Consider the following 23,801-nt stretch of genomic DNA (forward strand, 5'->3'; position numbering starts at 1 on the left):
ATATTCATTATAATACCATAGCAACGTTTTTCCTATTGACGACAACATTTTTCTGGTTACTGCTAATCTCTCCAAGTTTGATATTGAAAACAAAAATCGAGTGGGTTTCAAGATTGTGATCAGATTACATATTCATTATAATACCATAGCAACGTTTTTCCTATAGACGACAACATTTTTCTGGTTACTGCTGAAGTACAGCACCTTTGCTAGCGGCACTTTATAAATACTTGAATTATCAAAGTACTGTGGGCTACAAATTATTTTAGTCTCGGCCTGCCATAACAGACATCAACAGTCTATATTTCGTGGTAGAGGTAACCATCGGTTTGATTGACCAGCATTCAGTTTGCCTTCTTGAATATTGTTGGGGTATAATAAAGTAATATAGTAAAGGATATTTTCACGTGTACCATGCATCTAGATTATCCTTGCAAGTATTGAAAAATTAGTAAAATGAGGAAATTTTGATTGTATTACACTCACGGCTGGTGTCATGACTTGATGGCATATCGCTTTACTTTACCCAGTCCCACATAAAACAACAAGGTCGTGTTGAATGGTCTATAACCCCTTTAAAACCCTTAGCATTATAATCCTACACAATATTATTTCCTTTTTATAAATAAATAATACTGTACGGAAAACAGTACTGCATGTTTTCAGCACCTGTATGTTATTGATTCACAGTAAGAAATATCGGTCGCTAATTTAACAGTGTTTATATAAAGGAACTTTGAAATAGTAATTAATCGAGATGTTCAATGTCTTCATCATTAATCGTTAAAAATGTATATACTGAAAACATTTTAGACAAACTGCGTTCGGAGCCAGCATACAATAGCTCAAATGTCTACAATGAACTCCGACGACCCAGGCTGTACTTGATTGGAACATAATGGGTTCGTATTAACATGTTGTTGGTCTTTTCCAAGTTCGAAATGGGCTTCACTAAACGATGTATCTTTCTCCAGTCAGTTATCATTTTTGGAATGTCAGATAGCACTATCATGGAACACAGCAGACTTAGGATTAATCCTCCAATCACACCGAATGCTCTGGCAGACGGTCGCTTGTCCTCCGCGCTGATACGCTTGTTCTTGTAGGAGGAGAGAGTTTTCACATCCACCGTGTTCTCCTTGCGTAAACTCTTGATGGTTTCCTCTATCTGGTTGTCATCACTGCCTGAAATGTGACGTAAATACATTAAATAAACAGTTGGTAAGTTGGACAATAGAGCAGCTTCATTGTAAGTATTGACATTTGTATAATGGCTGAAGATGTGAGTCGCCCTGTACGGAGCAGGTGATGGGATATTCCAGGGCTTTTTACTGACGGGAATGAATCTATAAATACACATGGTTCAATACATTTATGATTTAGAATACATCATTTTATTATATTCCAGACTATTTGATATGAATTGGCTGTAAGTGAGGTGGTATATTCAGACCAAGGACTGAGTGTAAACTTTTATTAATCAGCTAAATTAGGGTATATTGTGGGCGGATTGGTCGAGTGGTTAACACTCCGGCCTTCCAAGCAGGCGGCCGGGGTTCGATCCCCGAAGTCGCCGTACGCATGGAATATTAGAGATTTTCTCCTGCACACACAACTCCAACAACCCAGGTGGAGTATAAAATGGTCTGGAGTGGGTGTTGCGGTATCTCTGCTGTAGCATTCAAGTGAGGTGGCACTATAAATGATACCTCAATATTGTATTGATTAATATATATGCTGATTGTATTGACTGTATAAAATGGTATCTCTATGTACTGTGAATCGCTTTAGAGTGGCTTATGTTAGCTAGATAGGGCGCTATATCAAATGTTATATATTATTCTAACACGATTCGTTTGCAACGCGTGTTTTCATTGGATACGGACCATGTTCTAATCTGCGATAGAATCATGATCAATCGTGTTAAGCTCCTCCCATCGCACTTAAGCCACGCCCCGTTTCTAACAAAAACAATATGGTGTCAAGCTCGCCTCATAGCGAAATCCCGCTGATAAGGCTGGTAAGCAACAGAACAGAAACGACCGATGAAATGCATTGGTTGAATGAATTAAAAGAACACATTCCTTGTTCTTACCTCCATATATTACTGAAACGTTCTTTCCATCCATGTGAAGACATCTATTTAGATCCGAAATCAAATCAAACATTTCACATGTGTCTTATGCATTGACACAAAACTCTTCACAAATCTATAAAAATAATCACCGATTTTGTCGATAAGCAAAGATTGGTATGCATACTGACATGGAAATGTAAGAACTTGGACAATATTAATCCGAATGTGTCGTATAAACTTTGGTAACAGGACGTTCACGAACAATCAAAATATTCCGCCTCGTCAACATACAGATCGAGCGCTCGCCAGTATGGGCGGGGCTAAATGACCGACTTTTGAAAGCTTCTTTCCGATTGGTCAGTCCGCTGCAGAATGACACGTCGCCAGTTCAGGTCACAAAGTACTTTTGTACAAGGAAATACAATGTTTCTAAACATATTAGCGTAGTATATTTGTTAAGGTGTGTTAGAATGGGGATAGTACGTTGTTTTTCGTGTCTATAATGGCGATTAGAAAATGAAAATTGGTTTAAACTCTCGACCTATCGGTCTCGATTTCAAACCCAAATTTCATGTTCTAATCGCCAGTATAGACACTCAAAACAACGTAATATCCCCTAGTTATATATGTTTCATGTTCTGACGTGAATTGTCTTGTTCAAAGTTGTAGCATTGTGATACAGGTCTTCTGTAAGCCTTCCCTGTTGTGTAACAGAAGCGGCCTTAGTTTATTCATATTACCAACATTTTCTACTCTCGTTATTTATTCACCATTATACGGGCACATTTAATAATTTCTTGTCTGTACGTAGTACTTCAGGCAGAACTTTCCTGATGTATGACCTTATATATTCTCATACAGTACTTTAGTTGGACATTCTTTGATGTACGAAATACCACATATATGTAGTACTAATGGGAAGACCTTTGCTAATACATTTAATGGTTTACTTTATGTGAAATATGATCTACTATCAGTTTTACCTTTGATGATATATTAATAACTAAATATACTATGTAGTACTGTCGATCAGGTCGTTGCTGATATACGAAGTATTGGGTCAAAGAACTGGAGTGTGTGCAACAATATATTTGTCCCCGGTTAGAACATTCCTTACCTGTCTTTGTATCTTGTTTTCCCCTCTCCGTCGTCGATGCGTCTTTCCCATTTTCCATTGTTGTGGGTTGCCCCGGTTCCTTGGTTGAGGTTTCGGCTTTTCCTACTTGATCCCCATAACCTGCAATAAGTGCTCTCTTCATTGTATATGGTTATTTGTATGAATTCCTAATCAGAACATCATTTTTATTTAAGAACAACTAGGAAAAACATTTAGGAATCAATTCCTAAAATCACTGTATTCTATTGTTTCGGGGCCGAGGTGGCCGATTGATTAAGACGTGTAACCGTCACCGATCACTAGCACTCCACCTATTCACAGGTTTGAGGTCAAAGTGGGACAGTAGCCAGGTACAGGTAGGTTATGTTCCTCCTGGCACTCTGTTTTGTCTTCAACAACAAAACCTGGTACCTCCTTAAATGACCGTTGCTGTTAATAGGACGTAACACATTGATAAATGGGACCTATTTTGTCTTCAAATGGCATACCGTAACAGAGGCAAATGTTCCACTACCATTTTCCTTTGTGGTGATGAGACAACAAACGAGATGTATTGATACTTATTAAAGGATGACCTAAGATGCACCTTTAAAACACTTTGCTTAACAGAAATTCGGTATACTCGTGAAATAGCCGTTAATTCGAAGGAATAGTTCTAAGTATACCTTTTAACTCCATTGATAGTCGTATAACTAAAACGTCATAGTTTTTTAATTTCGAAATCTTTTTAATACAAGTTCTTTCATTTTAGAGAATATTAATTGATTAAGTCCTTTCGACCTACAGAAAAGATAACAATAATAATAATAGATAAATAATACCATACTGTTGAATATAAGAAGGTAACTTACTTCAAGTCTTCTAATTTTTCTAGTTTCTGGTATAAATCTCAAACCAAAGGTTAATATAATCAATAGGGAAAATGACCAACTGACCCCAATTAATTAGTATAGGTATATAATGTCTATCGGACGCAAACACCCACAGAACAAAAACGACACCTTGGTTTACACTCTGCTATCTGGGACAAGGAAATTCCTTACTTGTTTGTGTTTCTTGTTTCCCCTTTTCTGTCGTTGTAACGTCTTTCCATCTTTCCGTTGTTGTGAGTTTCTCTTGTTCTAAGGTGGAGGTTTCGGTGTTTTCTACTTGGTCCACATAACCTGCAATATATCTTATCTGTATATGTATATAGTTTTGTTTTGTTAGGATCTTCATTGCACTAGGGAATACATTAAGAAGGAATCAACTGATGAAATGAAAGGACACTGTTATCTTCATAAATCAGCTTGTTAAACAAATTAGACATTTTGTGATCGAGATGTATCTTCCATTACCCTTTTCCTTTGTGTCTGTAATATAACAATCGATTTGTGTTAAAAATATTTTAAACCGCTATTTCAAGACATTAGTAATATATATATATATAAGTGTTACTTTATATTTCCAAAATTATAAATAGTCACATGTGTAAATTGATTCTGTTGTAATTGTAGATAACATTTGAATACTTATACAGTAAATCAGTATAGTCGTTGCGTACATTTTAATGCTTTCACGGTAAGTCAGGATATAGTTATAGGTTACATTTTAATACTTACACGGAAAGTCAGTATAGTTATAGGTTACATTTTAATTCTTAACGGTAAGTCAGTATAGTTATAGGTTACATTTTAATACTTACACGGTAAGTCAGTATAGTTATAGGTTACATTTTAATACTTACACGGTAAGTCAGTATAGTTAAAGGTTACATTTTCATACTTACAAGGTAAGTCAGTATAGTTATAGGTTACATTTTAATACTTACACGGTAAGTCAGTATAGTTATAGGATACATTTTAATTCTTACACGGTAAGTCAGTATAGTTATAGGTTCCATTTTAATACTTACACGGTAAGTCAGTATAGTTATAGGCTACATTTTAATACTTACACGGTAAGTCATTATAGTTATAGGATACATTTTAATTCTTACAAGGTAAGTCAGTATAGTTATAGGTTACATTTTAATACTTACAAGGTAAGTCAGTATAGTTATAGGATACATTTTAATTCTTAACGGTAAGTCATTATAGTTATAGGATACATTTTAATTCTTACACGGTAAGTCAGTACAGTTAAAGGCTACATTTTAATACTTACACGGTAAGTCAGTATAGTGAAAGGTTACATTTTAATACTTACACGGTTAGTCATTATAGTTATAGGTTACATTTTAATACTTACACGGTAAGTCAGTACAGTTAAAGGCTACATTTTAATACTTACACGGTAAGTCAGTATAGTTAAAGGTTACATTTTAATACTTACACGGTAAGTCAGTATAGTTACAGGTTACATTTTAATACTTACACGGTTAGTCATTATAGTTAAAGGTTACATTTTAATACTTACACGGCAAGTCAGTATAGTTAAAGGTTACATTTTAATACTTACACGGCAAGTCAGTATAGTTAAAGGTTACATTTTAATACTTACACGGTAAGTCAGTAGAGTTATAGGTTACATTTTAATGCTTACACGGTAAGTCAGTATATTTAAAGGTTACATTTTAATACTTACACGGTAAGTCAGTACAGTTAAAGGCTACATTTTAATACTTACACGGTAAGTCAGTATAGTGAAAGGTTACATTTTAATACTTACACGGTTAGTCATTATAGTTAAAGGTTACATTTTAATACTTACACGGTAAGTCAGTACAGTTAAAGGCTACATTTTAATACTTACACGGGAAGTCAGTATAGTTATAGGCTACATTTTAATACTTACACGGTAAGTCATTATAGTTATAGGATACATTTTAATTCTTACACGGTAAGTCAGTATAGTTATAGGTTCCATTTTAATACTTACACGGTAAGTCAGTATAGTTATAGGCTACATTTTAATACTTACACGGTAAGTCATTATAGTTATAGGATACATTTTAATTCTTCCACGGTAAGTCAGTATAGTTATAGGTTACATTTTAATACTTACACGGTAAGTCAGTACAGTTAAAGGCTACATTTTAACACTTACACGGTAAGTCAGTATAGTTAAAGGTTACATTTTTATACTTACACGGTTAGTCATTATAGTTATAGGTTACATTTTAATGCTTAAACGGTAAGTCAGTCTAGTTAAAGGTTACATTTTAATACTTACACGGTAAGTCAGTACAGTTAAAGGCCACATTTTAATACTTACACGGTAAGTCAGTATAGTTACAGGTTACATTTTAATACTTACACGGTTAGTCATTATAGTTATAGGATACATTTTAATTCTTCCACGGTAAGTCAGTATAGTTATAGGTTACATTTTAATACTTACACGGTAAGTCAGTATATTTAAAGGTTACATTTTAATACTTACACGGTAAGTCAGTATAGTTAAAGGTTACATTGTAATACTTACACGGTTAATACTTACACGGTTAGTCATTATAGTTATAGGTTACATTTTAATGCTTTCACGGTAAGTCCGTATAGTTATAGGTTACATTTTAATGCTTACACGGTAAGTCAGTATAATTATAGGTTACATTTTAATTATTAACGGTAAGTCAGTATAGTTATAAGTTACATTTTAATACTTACACGGTAAGGCAGTATAGTTAAAGGTTACATTTTAATACTTACACGGTAAGTCAGTATAGTTGTAGCTCTCTGTAAAAGCAGTTTCCGGTACATCGACGATGTTAACTAAATGACAAGTTGACATTTCACGGAATTTGTAATAACAAATCACACTTTGGCAACCTCATCACTTTAGCCACCATATCATGACCAACACATGCATTTGAAAGTATAGAAGAACAAACTGTCTGAGTAGTGTTTTACGTCTTTCCGACAGCTAATTACATATGGTGCATGTCAGAACAAACTAACCCAGCACATATTATGTTCATCAGACATGTGAGATACTGACGTGAGATTTCGTATTATTTATCAGGTATTTGATTTCCGGTTTTGAATACCCCTTTAAATATTTTCTTAAGATATAAACACGTGTATTGCAGGCCTACCCTAAGTTCCATTGTCATTTTTAATAAACAGGTTCAATATGTATAAGAAAACAAATTAACTGTAATGATAATCATGACTTGTTAAATGTAAGGATCAAATATATAGTGTGGTTCTTACTTGTCAATATGCTACAACCATATGGATGTACCCAAACATACTCATGTATTGATAATTTAATGTATTGCCACTCGCTATCTTTCTTTAGATAAAGATATATTTTATCAAAAACGAGAGATATCTGATCAAAAACAAGAGACATCTGATCACAAACATTCAGATACGTATGAACTGATATTAGTAAATTAGTGCTTTACATGGACTTATTTCAACACAATTAAAGAAAAAAAGTTACCGCTTAAATTTGCAGTTGGTTACTGGTAACTTAAGAGATAACAAATCAATGTTATTTTCCCCTTACAAGTATTTTCAAATTTCTGTACCTTATTCCATACAAACCATCAGATGAAGCATTACTGAATTGCATAACCTGTCGATGCTTGTACTATTCAGTATTTGTTTGTAACCCTAGGTTCGGCGTCCTTTCTTAACAATGTAAGTTCATGACTAACTACTAGAAAGTTTTATTGATCAAAGTACCCGTATTCAATAAAAAAAATGATCACGTGTACAAGTGCAGATATGCTGTGGATGGTGTACATTAAGACATACCAAGGTTTTCCTCACTCTTGACGTAAGAGACGGTGTTGTTATCATTCCCATTGACGAGAGTGATCTCCACTGGAAGGTCGTGTAAAGGTCTATGATACCGCCGACATATGTTTGTATTTGAAATAAAAACAAGTAGGAAGCATGACGAGCGTACCATGCACATATCCATACAATCTTGTAATGTCTCATTTTTTGTACTGGCCTCGTCTGTCAATGTATCCCATACTTGTATCGCCATACCAGGGTACTCGGTCATTTCAATCGTTCCTGAAAAAGCAAGCACGTGCACGTTGCCTAACAAATATCAATGTTTACGTATGGTTTATCATCCGTGATTATGTTTCATGTCATAATTTCGAATATATTACAAAGATATACTTTTAGCCAATGACAGTTTCATAGATCTTGTAACAACAAGGCCTTACAAAATGCAAAAAAAATATCATTTCCAAGTTTGTATTTTGAATCCATCGATATTATGTAGTTAACAAGATTAACTTTTTTATAATGCTGTATATTTATATAATTACCGTGAAATCTATTTTGATTGATGACGTGATAGATATGATACAAATCGTGTAAATCATTATATTAATAAGATTGATTACTAGTATTGGTTATCTGTTACGTATGCCTATATATATAGGAGTAAACACTCAAAGGGTATAAAGCCAACTAAGTCCAAACAAGAAAACATCCGACTCTGATGACACCGAAATAATTAAGAAATACGTCCTGAATCGCACAACAAGTAGAAAACGACCCGAGGTTTTTCCGAACGATAACTGTTTGCAAACTTGGCTACATTGAGTACAAGTTGAGAGGTTACATGTAACACCATCCATTAGGTAAAGGGTGTGAACAACTTAACGATTTCTCATTCTACCACCTACCTGCCCTGTCAGCACAAACAAAAGAATGTCGCTGCTGGCATGGTTCGGCATACCAGCTGTGTGCTATTTCCCTGGAATTTTCTGTCATATTGAGTAGAAGACACTGTCGTTGGTTGTCGTCGTTGTTAGAAAATGTACTGAGGTATGTTGTATCCAGCGGGTCTGTACACTTTCCCCACGTGTACCACCGTCCGTCAAAGTTTGGCTTTAAGAACCCTAACCACAGTGGATGTCCAATCATTCTGTGGAAGGAAACCGAATTTACATGTTTTATACTGTCATATTGTACCACAATTACTTATCCAAGAGTAGTTAACAACGTTGTTAACCGTGCTTCCCTTTACCAAAGGACTTAGAGCGTTATGGGTCATTTTCGGCCTCATAAGAAGTGACAATTTCAACTTTAATATACTTGCTAATTTTTGTTATAAACATCATATTGGTTAAATGGAGCTAGCTTTCTTGGTGTAGAATTCTTCCAGTGCGCAAACATCGATACCCTATAAATGCAACGAAACGAGTTGCAAAATAAAGCCAAAATATGGTGTTTTCGGTCAGTAATTAAACATACGGAAATAAAAACCTCCGTATGTGACAAACAAAATTTTCTTTCTACGAACGAACACTTGTTTGACAATGTTTAAGCATGTCAAATATTTATTTGTTTTTGCCTGCGGAGGCTTTCAAACATGGAAGAGTGTTTAGTTAATTTTCTTCAAAATGGCCAATTTTCAACCAAATAGCGCACAACAGACGATATTCACGCATTTAATTATGAAAATACGCGTTTATGTCTCTCTTTGTAATGCATATCTCCTTACCTAGTTGTCTAATGACTTTGCAATTTCATACTTGCGTACTTCTTTTATTCCAGATTACGAATAAAACAACTTATTTTAAATTCCGGACGAGACCCTTAACGCCCCCAGTCCTTTAAAGTGCAACATGTATCGCAACTAAACAGTGCTAACACAAAACAAGCTTGGTACTGTATCATTTTGATAAAACAACATAAGCATTGCTTGAAATAATACTGTTATTGTTTGGAACGACAACACATTCTAAGCTTTGTAGTAAGTAATAAAAGGATACCAAGATATGAGGGACCAGGAAACAACCTATGTTTAAATAAAAATAGAAGGAATGCTGCACTAGACAAAGTGACCATCGACAACGGAGAAGAAATGAAAAGGCAACATGGTTCCAGGAAACGACAAGCTATAAGGAAAGACAATGTTAAAACCTTGAAAAGGGAGGCGAGATCAAATACTAAAAGGTTGAATTATTCCTACATTTCTTGTGACAACTAGCATGATGTTTTCCATTTTACTTCAGAAGAAAAGTATGTAGATTTTTAATTCATTAACTTTCGTATTCGAATTTCTATGTTCTGCTTTAGGTGATGGCGTGATTTCTCCTGCCCACACAACTCCAACAACCCAAGTGGAGTATAAAATGGTCTGGGTGGATGTTGCGGTATCTGTGCTGTGGCATTCAAGTGAGGTGGCACTATAAATGAAACCGGTGGAAGCACGGTCCCACTACAAACAGAACACAATACATCTCCATCCCACCCGCAGGTATACACACATATGGAGATATAATTAGCCAGGTGGTATAGTACTAGTAGTTAGCGCCTGATAAGGCAGCTCCTGCGAATTCCCCAAAACTGTATTGATTAATATACATGCTAATTGTATTCATTGTATTAAATTGTATATCTATGTACTGTAAAGCGCTTGAGAATGTCTTATGCTAGCTAGATAGGGCGCTATATCAAATGTTGTATATTTTTAATTTTCATTTAATAAACATCTGGTATGACTTTTGGACCGGTAGCCAGTCTAATCAACAATAACTTATGAGGAAGTTAATTAATGTATTAGCACTTACAAACCTATAACCAAAACATGTAATATACAAAGAGAGTTTTGAAAACGCTCACTGTCGGTAATGAAGAAACAGGTGATTCCGTAGATGCAGGAAATTATACCCCTCTGATTTTGATGTCGGCATCGATCCATAACTGAATGATTTGCATCCATTTAACGCATCCATCCACGAGGCGTTGGTGTTGACAACAGTGAAGATTTTTTTAGTTTTGTATCCATAAAATCCTGGAAAAAATTCCCATTTCATCATACATATAGAACAAGTACCAAAACCGAGTTGTATATCATTGATAATATCTATATTAGCTCAATTCTATCAGTTAGAAAGATAAATGCACGACAGATTGATCAAATGATTAGTAAACGGTGAAAACACATGCAAAAGATATCACAGTAGTGTGTTTTTCTTCTTCAAGTAAACAATTACGAAACTACGAGGTTAGGGCAGACAACATGTACAATAAGTTACCTACCTGTCACATTTACTTTCGTCATGCTGGCTTCCTGACATGCGACAAACAAATAATCTGCAAAAACAATTGTTTAGGTTAACTTATTCTTTTTGTATCGAGCATATAAAAGGGTGTCATTTGGTGAAATCTGTATCGTTGATGTTGTAAGTTTCCTATCTTACCTTAACAATATGCAATAGATTGGTTACGTTTATATTGAAAATTGAAACTAGACTGAACATGACTGAATTTGGAAATATAAACAAAGCATGTACCTGATATGCAGATGGTTATAAGATAGTAAATAAAGATCCGGTGTGACATTTCACCCCATTTACTATTCCCTGCAACTTCATACACTGCAAACAACAAGAAATGAAATCAATTTAATCAATAGGTCTTCGAAGCCAAAGTTTATCTTAAAATAAGGGTGCCAAATGATCACATACATCATCGTTGAAATTTTTAAAAAAAATGGAGATGATTCAATATAGGTATTACATGTTTGTGTACAAGGAATCTTCTTTGTTCTTTTTACACGACTATAGTTAAATCTGCTCTTAAGAATACAGAGAAGATATATCACACGTGAAAAATTATTTTTATTGATTGAGACCATTACATTTTCACTCTATTTTTTTAAATCAACAAGTTTAAGGAGCACTCTTTAAGAAAGCGCGGAGATAAGCAGTGTAACACTGGGCGCTATTATCTGCTGACGTCAGGCTTGACATTAAAGTTGCGTGCTATTATGAACAGATATTGTCCCAAGATTTTTCGCGATTTTTGTATTGTTTGATAAACCTAATGTTGATTGGAAATCACGCCTCTTTATCTGTATTAATTTTTAATGCATTTCTCATCGTTAACTGTTTAATTAAGTGACTGCTCCGTAATTTCCCATGTGTTAATGGAGTGGAGCGCTCCAACAATTGACGACCTAATATTGTTTTCATTTTTGTTATTGCTCTCGTGTCACATGTATTTATTATGCAAATAGTGGTAAGAGAAATAGTTAACACACTTTTTAAATTTATCGGCCGAAATATCGATTTTTGTCATTGAAATATGATTTAAAGTGATAAATATCGAGATTGGAATAAACAACACATTGCACTTATATTGTCGTTGCTATTGATCAGTGTTAGTTAAATATTACATCGCTAACGCTGTGAGAGTCAAACACTTATGCTTTAGCATGGGCAACAATATTCAGTACTTACCTATGGTTAGGAATGCGTTAATATCATACACACTTTTTAACCACAGAATTAACGTCCCAAAGCATCAAAAACTAATTTAATGTCAATGAATAATTGTCTGTTTGTGCATGGAAGTGAAACATAGCTGTTTATAGACAGTCTCAAACCGGAGAGGCCGTCAAATAGAACATTAGACAGCTATGATGATGCCTTCTCCAACGAAATATCAGGGACTCAAATTTCCTATTGGCAAACATTTATTTGCTCTCTCATTTGTTGTTCTTCATGGTGAGACTATTTTATTTGAATTCCTACCAGACAAAAGACTGGCATACCGTTGAGAGCTTGCCTTTCTGCTCCATTGATTTTTGCTAATGTAAATTCTTTGTTATAACAAATTTTCGCCTATTCAATCTTTTTGTCCTGCCATTACACATAACGTATCTTATTGTCTGGTAACAACTAGAAATCAAAAAGATATTTTTGAACACATTGATTTCCATCCCAAACAACTATACACGGCCTTTATTTCTGCTTGGCCAATGTATTACATATGGGGAGAAGGATCGATTTATAAACAAAAACGATTGTTCCAACCTATGACTATCTTGTCGATATTTGAGTTTTTCTAGTCTTCTGCCGTAATTAAATCCAGTTTAAAATCTTAATAATGACTGTAAATCAACCGACGTCTTAGTTCAAAGCTTAATGTTTTCCAGAACATTGACAAAAGCGATGCATGCATGTATATCTATTTTTCAAGCCATGTTGTTATATTTTTATATACTTTTTTGTTTGCTACATTATTATGTATGTAAACCTACCAAATGTTAATAAAGTTAATTGCTTAATGTTGAAATTTGCAAAGTCATTTATGACCCGAGTTTATACTGACCAATATGAACCTTTATCCTATGTGTCACCTACATATTTGACCGGCTTTGAACATGATCAAATGACTTCAATATTTTCAGCGCTTTTATGAAAATATGCTTCCATTAACGATTTTCACAAACTACGCAGTAATTGTTTTATATTGGAGTTATTTCTATACGGATTGACGCTCAGTAAATGCGATATATGTAATGCGTTATTTGCCAGTCTAGCAACATATTCTAACACAGACTACAGAGTAAATGCACTGTGGATAGTTATGTTACATTATACAACGCATATATACACAAGTATATGTGTATTTCAGGATAAATAAAGAAAAAAAAAGAAAAATGGAAAGAAAAAAATTACAGTGTCAACACATCAGGATAATACAGGAAATATATTTGATCCGAATTGACAATAATAGAAAATTGGGATAAATCTAAACAAAAGGATTTTTTTTCAATTTATTGTAAAAAAATGTGTTCTAAAACATTTATGGTACAAATTCAGCTTGATTGTGTGTTACCATCAATAAATACCATTAAGTCGCATAGTCCTTTTCAAACCATCAGGTCCTAAAGCACCGTTATCGATAACGCAATCGGTTGATCAACAAATATATTACAGCACGAATAGCGAGGACAAAAACGTCAGTAAATGTTTATTGATAATAAGTCGGCATCAACTGCTCTCCTATTAGTTGCTATGTAATCAAGAGAAAATGTCGTGTGCATCAATCAACAAGTCGTATCGTTATCGTCTGTGTTCAATACTGTAAACCTGATCAAATACAAACAGGGACAGCAATTTCAGTTTAATGTTTTTTATTGATTTGTACATTGATTTACACGGTACGTTACAATGTCGATTGTTTCATGATTGCATAAATTGAATTTGAAAACAAGTAGTTCTACATTGAAAGCACGTAGTTTTGTGTTTCCTACGTGTATTTTGCACCACAAAAGAAAGGTAAGATTGTTTTTTTGATTCTTTTAAATATGTTTTAGTACAGACAGTAACTTGTTCATGTCTTAAACATGTTTATGTCGTTGAATACAGTTTGTAAGATATAATCTACCTCATTATTTCCTGACATCAAGCCCAAATTTACAAAATGTTGATTTTTCATGTTCAGGTTAAAGGCAAAATAATATAAAATATTCATAAAAAACATGGCGTCTCGTTTGCTGTTAATATTGTTACCTAGGTTACAATTGTTGCAGTTTACCATGGAGCCTATTTATACTACTGCTATATAGTCTTGTAAACTAAAGTTCAGTGACCTTTTCTTAGAAACAATTTTACATTGTGTTGTATATTCTGTTATACTCTCTCTGGTTTCAACAAATATTTTACTTTTGTTTATAGATATATAACGATAATCACTTATGACATACATTTTCATTTACGTACTTGTAGAATTGTACCATAAGAATTAACGAACACAGTCGTCTTTGTTTTATAACCCATGGTTGTAAAATGCTAAAGGAAGAATCCCAACCTGTTTGTTATAATACTTACAGCAGTTAGACGCATATTAACAGAACAGATATGGAATATTTGGGCTGGATTTCTATTCCTCATTTTCTACTCTTGGTGTTGCCAGGTAAGTCATTGTATAAATGACACGGTAAGATTTCCTTTAATAATCACACTACATTGCCTGTGAGATACAAGTTAGATGATTGGTAATTTGGAAGGGATATACGTCATGACATATTTCAATTTGAGAAAAGTTAGAAAAGTATGTTCGTATATTTTAGCAATTATGATTATAGAAATAGTAAAGAAAAAATGTAAATGTCGTGCAGTTTCACAAAACCATGTTATGACTACGAACGTATAACGCAGAGCTGTAAATATAACATTAGGCTTACTCTTTCGGTATAATAGTTATGTAAAATAATTTGCTAATATATAATATATACAGTACTCCAAGGAACTGGTTTTTGAAAATGTTTCGTCACATTCTGCAGTATGTATAATAACATCTATTTGTTTAGGCGTCATTGGTCAATATAATTGGTGAATTATTGGATAGTACTAACATCAAATTGTACTCTTGATCTCTATATCTTGCAGTAAAGCTTGTAGTAGCCAATCCGCTGATGTACAATACAACGCTAGCTGTAACAGGTACGTGATACAACATACAATACTTTATGAAAGGGCGTAAAAGGTCATAAAGTATTTATTTATAAATGGTTTTAATAGCTATGCTCAGATTTATGCAAAATATCAATGTTTTATATTGAATTTAATAAATGGTCTTATAATATTTTTATATTACATACGTTTGTTGTTTATATAACTATATCATTTCATGCCTAATTCGGTTTTCAATTGTAGGCATTTTTGCAAATGTCTTGTATAGTTTCATTAACTGCATGTTTTAAGGGTTTTTCGGACCAGCAAACTGGCATGAGATGGTAGTATGTAACGCTAATGCGTCATGGTTTGATGCGTTCCACGAGTGTGAATCTATCGATCATTCCATCGCAACAGCATCGTCAAACGGAGATAAATTTGTCCATCTCCGCAATTACTTGTTCAGGTATCATCCCGAGTAAGTATAATGTTGTTGTAAGGTATTTTAATTGAATTGAAAACTTTATAACCCCAGCCCCCCACAAAACAAAACAAAAACCCTAAAAAAACATAACATTACATAAAAACAAAACAATAAAATCTAAACAAAAAAGAGACAAGAATACTCAAATTCCCAAAAACAGCAATTATAAGACCTTTTGATAAAATTTAGACGGCTAATGACACCAGACTCAAAATAAGAAAAAGAAATATTCAAATTTCTAAACCTTTATTAAAACAATACTCGGGCTTCCTTAACTAAAGTTAGAACTATAAGAAACTAACTAATTCCCTTAATATGATGCGCAAAGAAACTTTTTATTAAAACTATAATCTTCACTTATTGACAAATCTATATTTCCTCTATACAATGGTTTCGTAGTATCAATTCTATCATGAAACTTAAACATAGAAATAAAACTGACCCTCCTCTGGTTATTAATGGTGATATATTTTATTGACAACGCTGTATCTTTTAATGAATATGTCACGTCTGCATCTGTTTATGAAACGACTGCTGACGACTAACCTTCTGACTGCCCCTGACCTCAACATTACTTCTAAACAATTGGCATAATTAACAGGACGTCATTGAAAAGCTTCGAAAACATAGTACTAATATAACAACAGGTCCTGACACCATCCCACCTAAATTATAAGAGGAATCTTATGGTCACGTATGCTATCTCTTCATCTTATATTTAAAAATCAATATGAACATATTTGCGTTATAACTATTGCAAAAAAAACGCTTATGTTACACCTGTATATAAGGGCAACGATTGATAGGGTTTGGTACGTTGGTCTGATGATCTGATCTATACGTTGACTTGAAAAAATATGGAGTAAGTGTTAACATGTTGGAATGGTTCTATTCTTACTCAACTGATAGGAGACCGAGTGTGGTCATGGGTGGATCTACATCTGTTATTGGACAACTGCACAGTCAGGCGTACCACAAGGGTCACGTGTAGGGCCATTTCTATTTTATTGCATATTAACAATAGTGAAATATGCTGCTGCCAAGTTAAATGATGATTTGAGAAAGATTTCTTTATGGGCAAATAAATGCGGAATCATGTTTAATCCGAGAAAAACTATTTTCCTCTTCACACGGCAATTTGACTCTGAGACTTATTCTTCAGTAATTTAGCTATCAACAACGTTGCTAATCATAAACAGATTGGTTTTGTTTTCATCAGCCATGCAAATTGGTCTAACCATGTAGATTATATCTATGAGAAAGCTTGCACAAATAATTCACTTAAAACCTTGAAATAGAGAGTTGACAAAAGATCCCTAGAGATTATACATACTACATTTAAACGACCGATTTAAGAATATGGTGATATCATACGGGCGAACTGTACCCAGAGGGAATGCATGTCCTGGACAGGTTAAAGACGAGGAATAAGTCATAATATCTTATACAAAGAAACTAACATAGTTACACTTGCATTTGCATCAAAAATTATATTGGTAAGGTTTATTAATAAGAGATGTTCCAAACAAGTGTACGAATCCATTTAGGTTTATGCAAATAATAACACAGAAATTATCGTTTTCGTCACAATACACTGGTCGATGTGCCATTAGCAAGAACCCGTCTTTATAATCCTAGTCTTTTTCCCTCAAAGTTATGTCTGAATGAACAATCCAACTTGTTCATTTCCAACAATGACATAAATTGGAGCCCTAAACGAACTATTTATTCTCACTTTGATAAAGATACTCATGGTAGTGTTGGTTTTTGTAATATCATGGTGACAGAAAATTAATACTTCCCTCAATTAAGACATCCTATGAGTAGCCTGTATGAGTGTTATCCAACTGGACCCTGCGATAACTTCAAAGACTACTCCTTAACTCCATATCTGATCTGAGTGATTATATTCCAATGAATATTCAAACTTTTCTGTATGGCTCTCAAAGTCTTGGTGTTAGTTCGAATATGCATGTTTCTGTTTTAGAGATGATTCAGCGATAATTTTGATACTTGGCAAATTTATTAGACTTATAAGCATACTTGGTGCTTTGGATGTTGGAAGGTTTGTCAACTGTCTTGGTGTTCCAATTCGGAATGGTGTAGAGAAATGGGCAATTTGTCTGTGCAAGCCTCCAGTTCATGTCTGACCGTTATTTGTAGCAACCCCCGCTTTTTATTTCAATTATAGAAAGTAATGATTCGATAACAACTAATGCAATGCAATATCAATGTTTATATTATTTTTAAATATTTGTATATGTCTACTATCAATATGACATGATGCACTTTTTATGAGTAAAGGGGAGGACTTTCATATACATTTATTGTCTTTACTGTAGTGAAACACTATTCTTTGTTTCTACAAGATTAATAATATTTCAAGGCGTCATCGAGAAGAAACAAAGAATACTGTTTCCCTACTGCAAGGATAATGTCAACAATAACACAGTAGTAAAGATGATCAGGTTGACGTACCAGTATAAACATCTGCTTCCGTCATTCGGAACTATATTGAAGTAGCTGTTGCCGATTTTCTAATGGGGCGCCGAATGAGGGGGGAATGATAGGGGAAACTTGTGTGCTTAAGGGTGACAAGTATCAGCCAATCAGACACGCTGTTACAAAGATTAGGTATAATGATATGCTTTGCCTGTTGCCTAATTATTTTTTATGCAATACCTATACAATAAAACTCTCAATACTGATATTTTTCGATCACGCTCAGAAATCACTTACATCTATGAGACAACACTGAAATGTATTCAATGCAATGTTACTGTAAACACATTAACCGGTAATATTTGCCACACCTTCATAATTATGCTATTGATACATATTCTGTGTTATACAGATTCATTGGCGTCCCACTTTGGACTGGACATTTGAAACCGAACTTAGACGAAGTTTGGTATCTGCGAGATAAGTGTCATAAAACTGTGAACGAGGGTGTAAGAAATACTTTTGTAAACAACACCATCGGAGAACGGCAATGTCTGCTGGTGAACATGTCTCTGAACGCAGCTCATATGGCTTACACCTGGTACGCTACGTCCTGTTACGAACAGCATCCGTTCATTTGTGAACTAAACTTAGGTAAGGTAAAACAATGTTTAAACCACATAATCACTTCAATCAATAACGATTGAAGGTCCTTATGATTTAAATGAGGTATCTGGTCTAATTAATATTGCCTACGTTGAAACGTCATTCATCCAACACACAACTATTCCGGTTGTCCCTCTATCAAGGTTTTCCTTAGAGAACAGTCCCTTTTTTATACAAACTTTTCGAAGCGAAAGCCAAAACAAAAATATCCAGACTTTTTTTTATCTTTGAACAAAACTGACCTGATTACGAGGGCTCTGTTGTAGAACTAGCGAATTATATAAACGGCATCATAAATTGCATAAGTGATTTGTGACACGGGTCTAAAAAGTCTTTATTTAAGCGAAACAACTTCTAGACGGGTTTCATAAATCTCGTGTATATGAATCAAACATCCTTTTAATCACATTACAAAGTACGCATGCGCATAATTGAGAAAAAAATAAAGATCATGATCACGTATTTAACGTCGCTATATTAAATACTAAGCCAAAATCTCGTGACGTCATGTCTGTTTATTATACACATTTGCGTCCAAAACAAATAACATTTCAATTAGGCAAAATGAGAAAAAGGCGTAGGTGCATCACATGCATAACGTATTGGTGATAGTGTTATATAAGAATCATGCTTATTACAGGAGGCCGACCTGTGGAGCCGTATGAAGGAATGCAGTTACAAGATGTCGACAGAAACACATCTGTAACAACATCGGCTAACATAACAGTGGAAGACTGCATCAAATCAATGAAACTGTCAGCCAAAACATTTATTGCTGACTATAATTCCCCTTCAGAAACTTGTACGCTTTATAAACGGTCGGTATTCGAATTGCCGTATGAAGTAAATTTGACTGTCATCAGCGCAGACAACACTTCTATTGCATTCCTGAAGAGCGAGGAAAACATTGGTAAGTATGCTAGCAACAGATACCAGTTGAGAAATGAGTGACAGCTGATTTTAAAGTCTATTAATACATTCACCATATGTAATTTCAATTTACCACTTCAATTCTAATTTCCATTCAATACGTTAAATTACCTTTCATTAATTGCAAGGAAGATTTTTTTAATCCCAAAAAGCATACGCTATTGCTTTAAAATTATTTAATCAGTTTTATTTTCGAAAACAAAATTATGTCAAGTGAAGTACGCACATAAATAACGTTTGATTTATTTATGAATTTCGTCTCTATATGAACTTAAATGTTCCGAGGATATCAAACACAAACAAGTCAACCGTTAGACTTACCTTGAAATTATGCGAGGGGTCTCCAATTAGATTATTTTACTTTTTGTAAAGCTTTATATCTTAAATATATGTACATATCAAATGTTGACCTACTGCAAAAGTAACGCACTTCATTTAAGCTTCGGACTGAACTAATATAGCCCCGACACTATAGATATATGACTACCGGGACTTTTAGTTAATATATTGTTTAGACTTGAGAAGTACATCTTTGTAGGTATTGAAATACGCCTGTAGCATTGACTTGTTTAAATTGATTTACAAATGACATGGACTTTTGAGAGAATATATGCGGAACAAAACACATAACTTATAGTTACGCTTAAGTTCTGTCAAAAAGTTTGTCATTTCAACCACTTTCGTTAAATATTACTATTGGCGATATAGCAAGCAAGATCAAACATATATATCTTCATCGATCATCCAGTTAGTACACGTACAGCCTTCACGTAGTAGTGTTTTGTGATGTGACTGAAGTCAGTTTATATAGCAGTTATAGGACAAGGAAAGGAATCCATCAAATTCTGAGGAAAGTATCGGCCATATATAAGTATGAGGGGAAATATAAATTGCTATTTTGACAGAAATTGATTACGGGAAGCATTTTGTCATTATCACACTCTTATTTTAGTCACAGTTCTTCCGCTGCCGGACGCAGTTTATACAAACATCTATGCGATTACAGATTTACCATGTAAGTATACCAATAATAACAAAATAATGATATGAGGAACTTAACCATGGTATCTCTTTATAATTTGACGTTCAGTGTCGTTTTTGGCACATGTTTGTGGAATTATAACTCTCAGTTTCGTTACATGCATGGTGAAATCTCTTTATACAGGAAACTTCACTTTCTAAGAATGGGACACTACACTATATGATCTCTCAATATGAGCAACTGCACTGTGTTATCTTTCAGTATATAAAACTGCACTATGTGATCTCTCAGTATGAGAAACTGCACTATGTGATCTCTTAGTATGAGAACTATACTTTGATCTCTCAGTATGAGAAAATGCACTATGTGATCTCACAGTATGAGAAAATACACTGTCTGATTTCTCAGTATTGAAAACTTCACTGTGTGATCTCTCGGTATGAGAAACTGCACTGTGTGATCTCTAGGTATGTGAAACTGCACTATATGATCTCTCAGTATGAGACACTGCACTATGTGATCTCTCAGTATGAGAATTGCACTGTATGATCTCTCAGTAACAGAAAATGCAATGTGTGATCTCACAGTACGAGAAACTACACTATGTGATTTCTCAGTATCGAAAACTACATTGTGTGACTCTCAGTATGGCAAACTACACTCTGTGATTTTTCAGTATTAAAAACTACACTGTATGATCTCTCAGTATGAGAAAATGCACTGTGTGATCTCTCAGTATGAGAAACTGCAATGTGTGATATCTCAATATGGGAAACTACACTTTGTGATCTCTCAGTATTTTAATAACACTGTGTGATCTCTTCGTATGTGGAACTGAACTATACTTTCTCGATATATTGAAACTTTTACTGTATAATCTTAAAGTAAGTTTAAGCAAAGCACTGTATGATTAAGGTATAGCTGTCATTTGAACTGCAGGTGTTTGTTTTGTTGGACTTTTTTCCTATGAAACAATGGCACTTTATTGTAATATTCATGAACATAACTAGTTCAATATGATATTATTAGCTATTACAGAATCACAAAGTTTTTGTAAATATCTAAAAATGCAATATTTGATCAATATGACGGATTAACATGGACTACACGATGGATACTTGACAGGAGAAACTGTACCAACGGCTATTATATTGTATCTTTATTTTAAATGTTTGCATTGTTTATAACGTAATGAAATTTGCGAACATAAGTATGTTTACGAAAGAGAAATTTTATGTTTGTTCAAATAGGTTATATCTATGAAGCATCATCGACAGCGACCACATGTGATCCTATTCCATCATCTACAGGTAAATATGTGTGTAATGAAGTACCATTGAATAATTATTTTGCACAAAATAGCAGAGCACATTATTTATTCCTTTGTAAATAGTATGCTTCATTGAAATGCTTTGAATAACAAAGAAATGCAGTCTTTTTGTAGATTTAGCAAAAATCACAATGTTAGGATTATCGTTGAGAGAACCTTATTTAATCCATGATTTGATCATCACGCTGTTTCATTGGACAATCTTTGAATTATGACGTCAAATCAAATACGCCTCCGATTTCTATTGTGACGTCAATGATTCTAGGAAATTGTTTTCCTGATCAGACCAAAAATAAATTATTTCCATGGGAAAATATATAGTCAAATAAAGATATGATATGAAGGATAGAAAGGTTCCCAGATGGTTGCTATCAGTTCATCTAACTCTCATTAGTTTTTTTTCTCAAATTGAAAACCTTGGAAATTATTGACTTATTCAAGTGAGATAACTTTTATAACCAACCATCACTTATTAAGGATTTAATTGTCGTAGTTGTGTTGATAATGTAGCGAAATGCAGTGATGCAACATGTGCCAAAATAAAACTCTATCACAGAGATTAGAATAAGGTATGTAGTAATAGAGATAAAATAGTCGGACACATTGAAAGTTACAACTATACATTTTGTATTTTCCAGGTGTGTTCTTTGAAACGACCACTGCAACTTTGGATATCTCTAGTTCACTTAATCAGTGGATAGAAGTGGTAAAAAAAGATAATGTTGTCGACGAGAAGACCTTATCGTCGTATCGTAATAAGCGTGTGAGTGCCAAAGACAGCCGAGCCTCCTGTCAGGCTATGGGCGTGCTTGGTGCTTTATTTATCGCTTCTGTTGTTCTTCTGATTCTCCTGTCCGACTTACCAAAGATCATACCACAAATCCAACAAAAAGATCATCAATGGAAACCTGACAAAACTAAAAGAAAGTCAGATACTTTGTTTTCCAAAATGAAAAATACATTTAATCGTCGAAACTCGGTCTGAAATTTAAAAAAAAAAATCTTACTCAGTGAATTATAACGTTTTTTTATAATCTATATTGTATTGAACGTTGACATTATTTTACAATGATTTTATGGAACAAATACCTTCAATTGTTCATTTAAAATGATTGAAATATGCTACAAGAATAAATGTAAAATATGTTATATGTAAATGTTTATTTGAATATCTGTGTTAGGATTGTGGCCAGCCACTTAATAGATAGTTAGTCATAGTAGTAGTTTATTTCCAGTAAAAGGACAAATATACCGGACTATGCTTATATCAGTTAAAAGTTCGTTTCCGATTTCAGTTGCCCTATAATTAAATAACAGTTTTTGATAACTCCGAGCTTTTTCAAATATACTTTGGAAAGAATTGATGGTGGGATGCATATACCACATCTTTCGGAACTCTGTTCGGTAATTTAACAGTTCTGATCATAAAGAAGTTGCATCTTAGAGACGTCTTGGCTTGTCTTTTGAAGATCTTCTTGGAATTTTATCATGAGGCCGACTATGCCTAGTCTTTCCATAGTGTTACAAAGGAACAATAATATGTAATATATCCCATTCAGGATCTTTTGAAGTTCAATCGTTTCCCATCTCTATAGTTAAGGAGAGAGTATGAGATTTTTCAGTCTCTGAGGACATGGTAGGTCCTTCATTCCTAGTTAACAATTGTAGCCCGGCGTTTCTAT

General features: G+C 34.0%; 1 protein-coding gene across 1 annotated transcript; it reads right to left on the bottom strand.

The window, feature by feature from the left end:
• Window positions 1-7,924, bottom strand: LOC110440404. The gene is made up of 5 exons (XM_021483458.1): window positions 7,880-7,924; window positions 6,824-6,886; window positions 4,238-4,357; window positions 3,195-3,314; window positions 1-1,185 (listed from the first exon to the last, which is right to left on the bottom strand). Exons 4-5 carry the CDS (start codon window positions 3,250-3,252, stop codon window positions 854-856), a joined length of 390 nt encoding a protein of 129 aa, XP_021339133.1. The 5' UTR covers window positions 3,253-3,314; window positions 4,238-4,357; window positions 6,824-6,886; window positions 7,880-7,924; the 3' UTR covers window positions 1-853.
• Window positions 7,925-23,801: the final 15,877 nt, after the last annotated feature.

This window comes from Mizuhopecten yessoensis, unplaced genomic scaffold (assembly GCF_002113885.1).
Source record: "Mizuhopecten yessoensis strain PY_sf001 unplaced genomic scaffold, ASM211388v2 scaffold11181, whole genome shotgun sequence".
Classification (NCBI taxonomy): Eukaryota; Metazoa; Mollusca; class Bivalvia; order Pectinida; family Pectinidae; genus Mizuhopecten; species Mizuhopecten yessoensis.

Bases quoted from the DNA above. Each gene is read 5' to 3' on its own strand.
- LOC110440404 (XM_021483458.1), bottom strand. From the start codon at position 3,252: ATGGAAAATGGGAAAGACGCATCGACGACGGAGAGGGGAAAACAAGAT. The intron at 1,186-3,194 runs GTAAGGAATGTT...GTCACATTTCAG, and splicing joins AAAACAAGATACAAAGACAG to GCAGTGATGACAACCAGATA.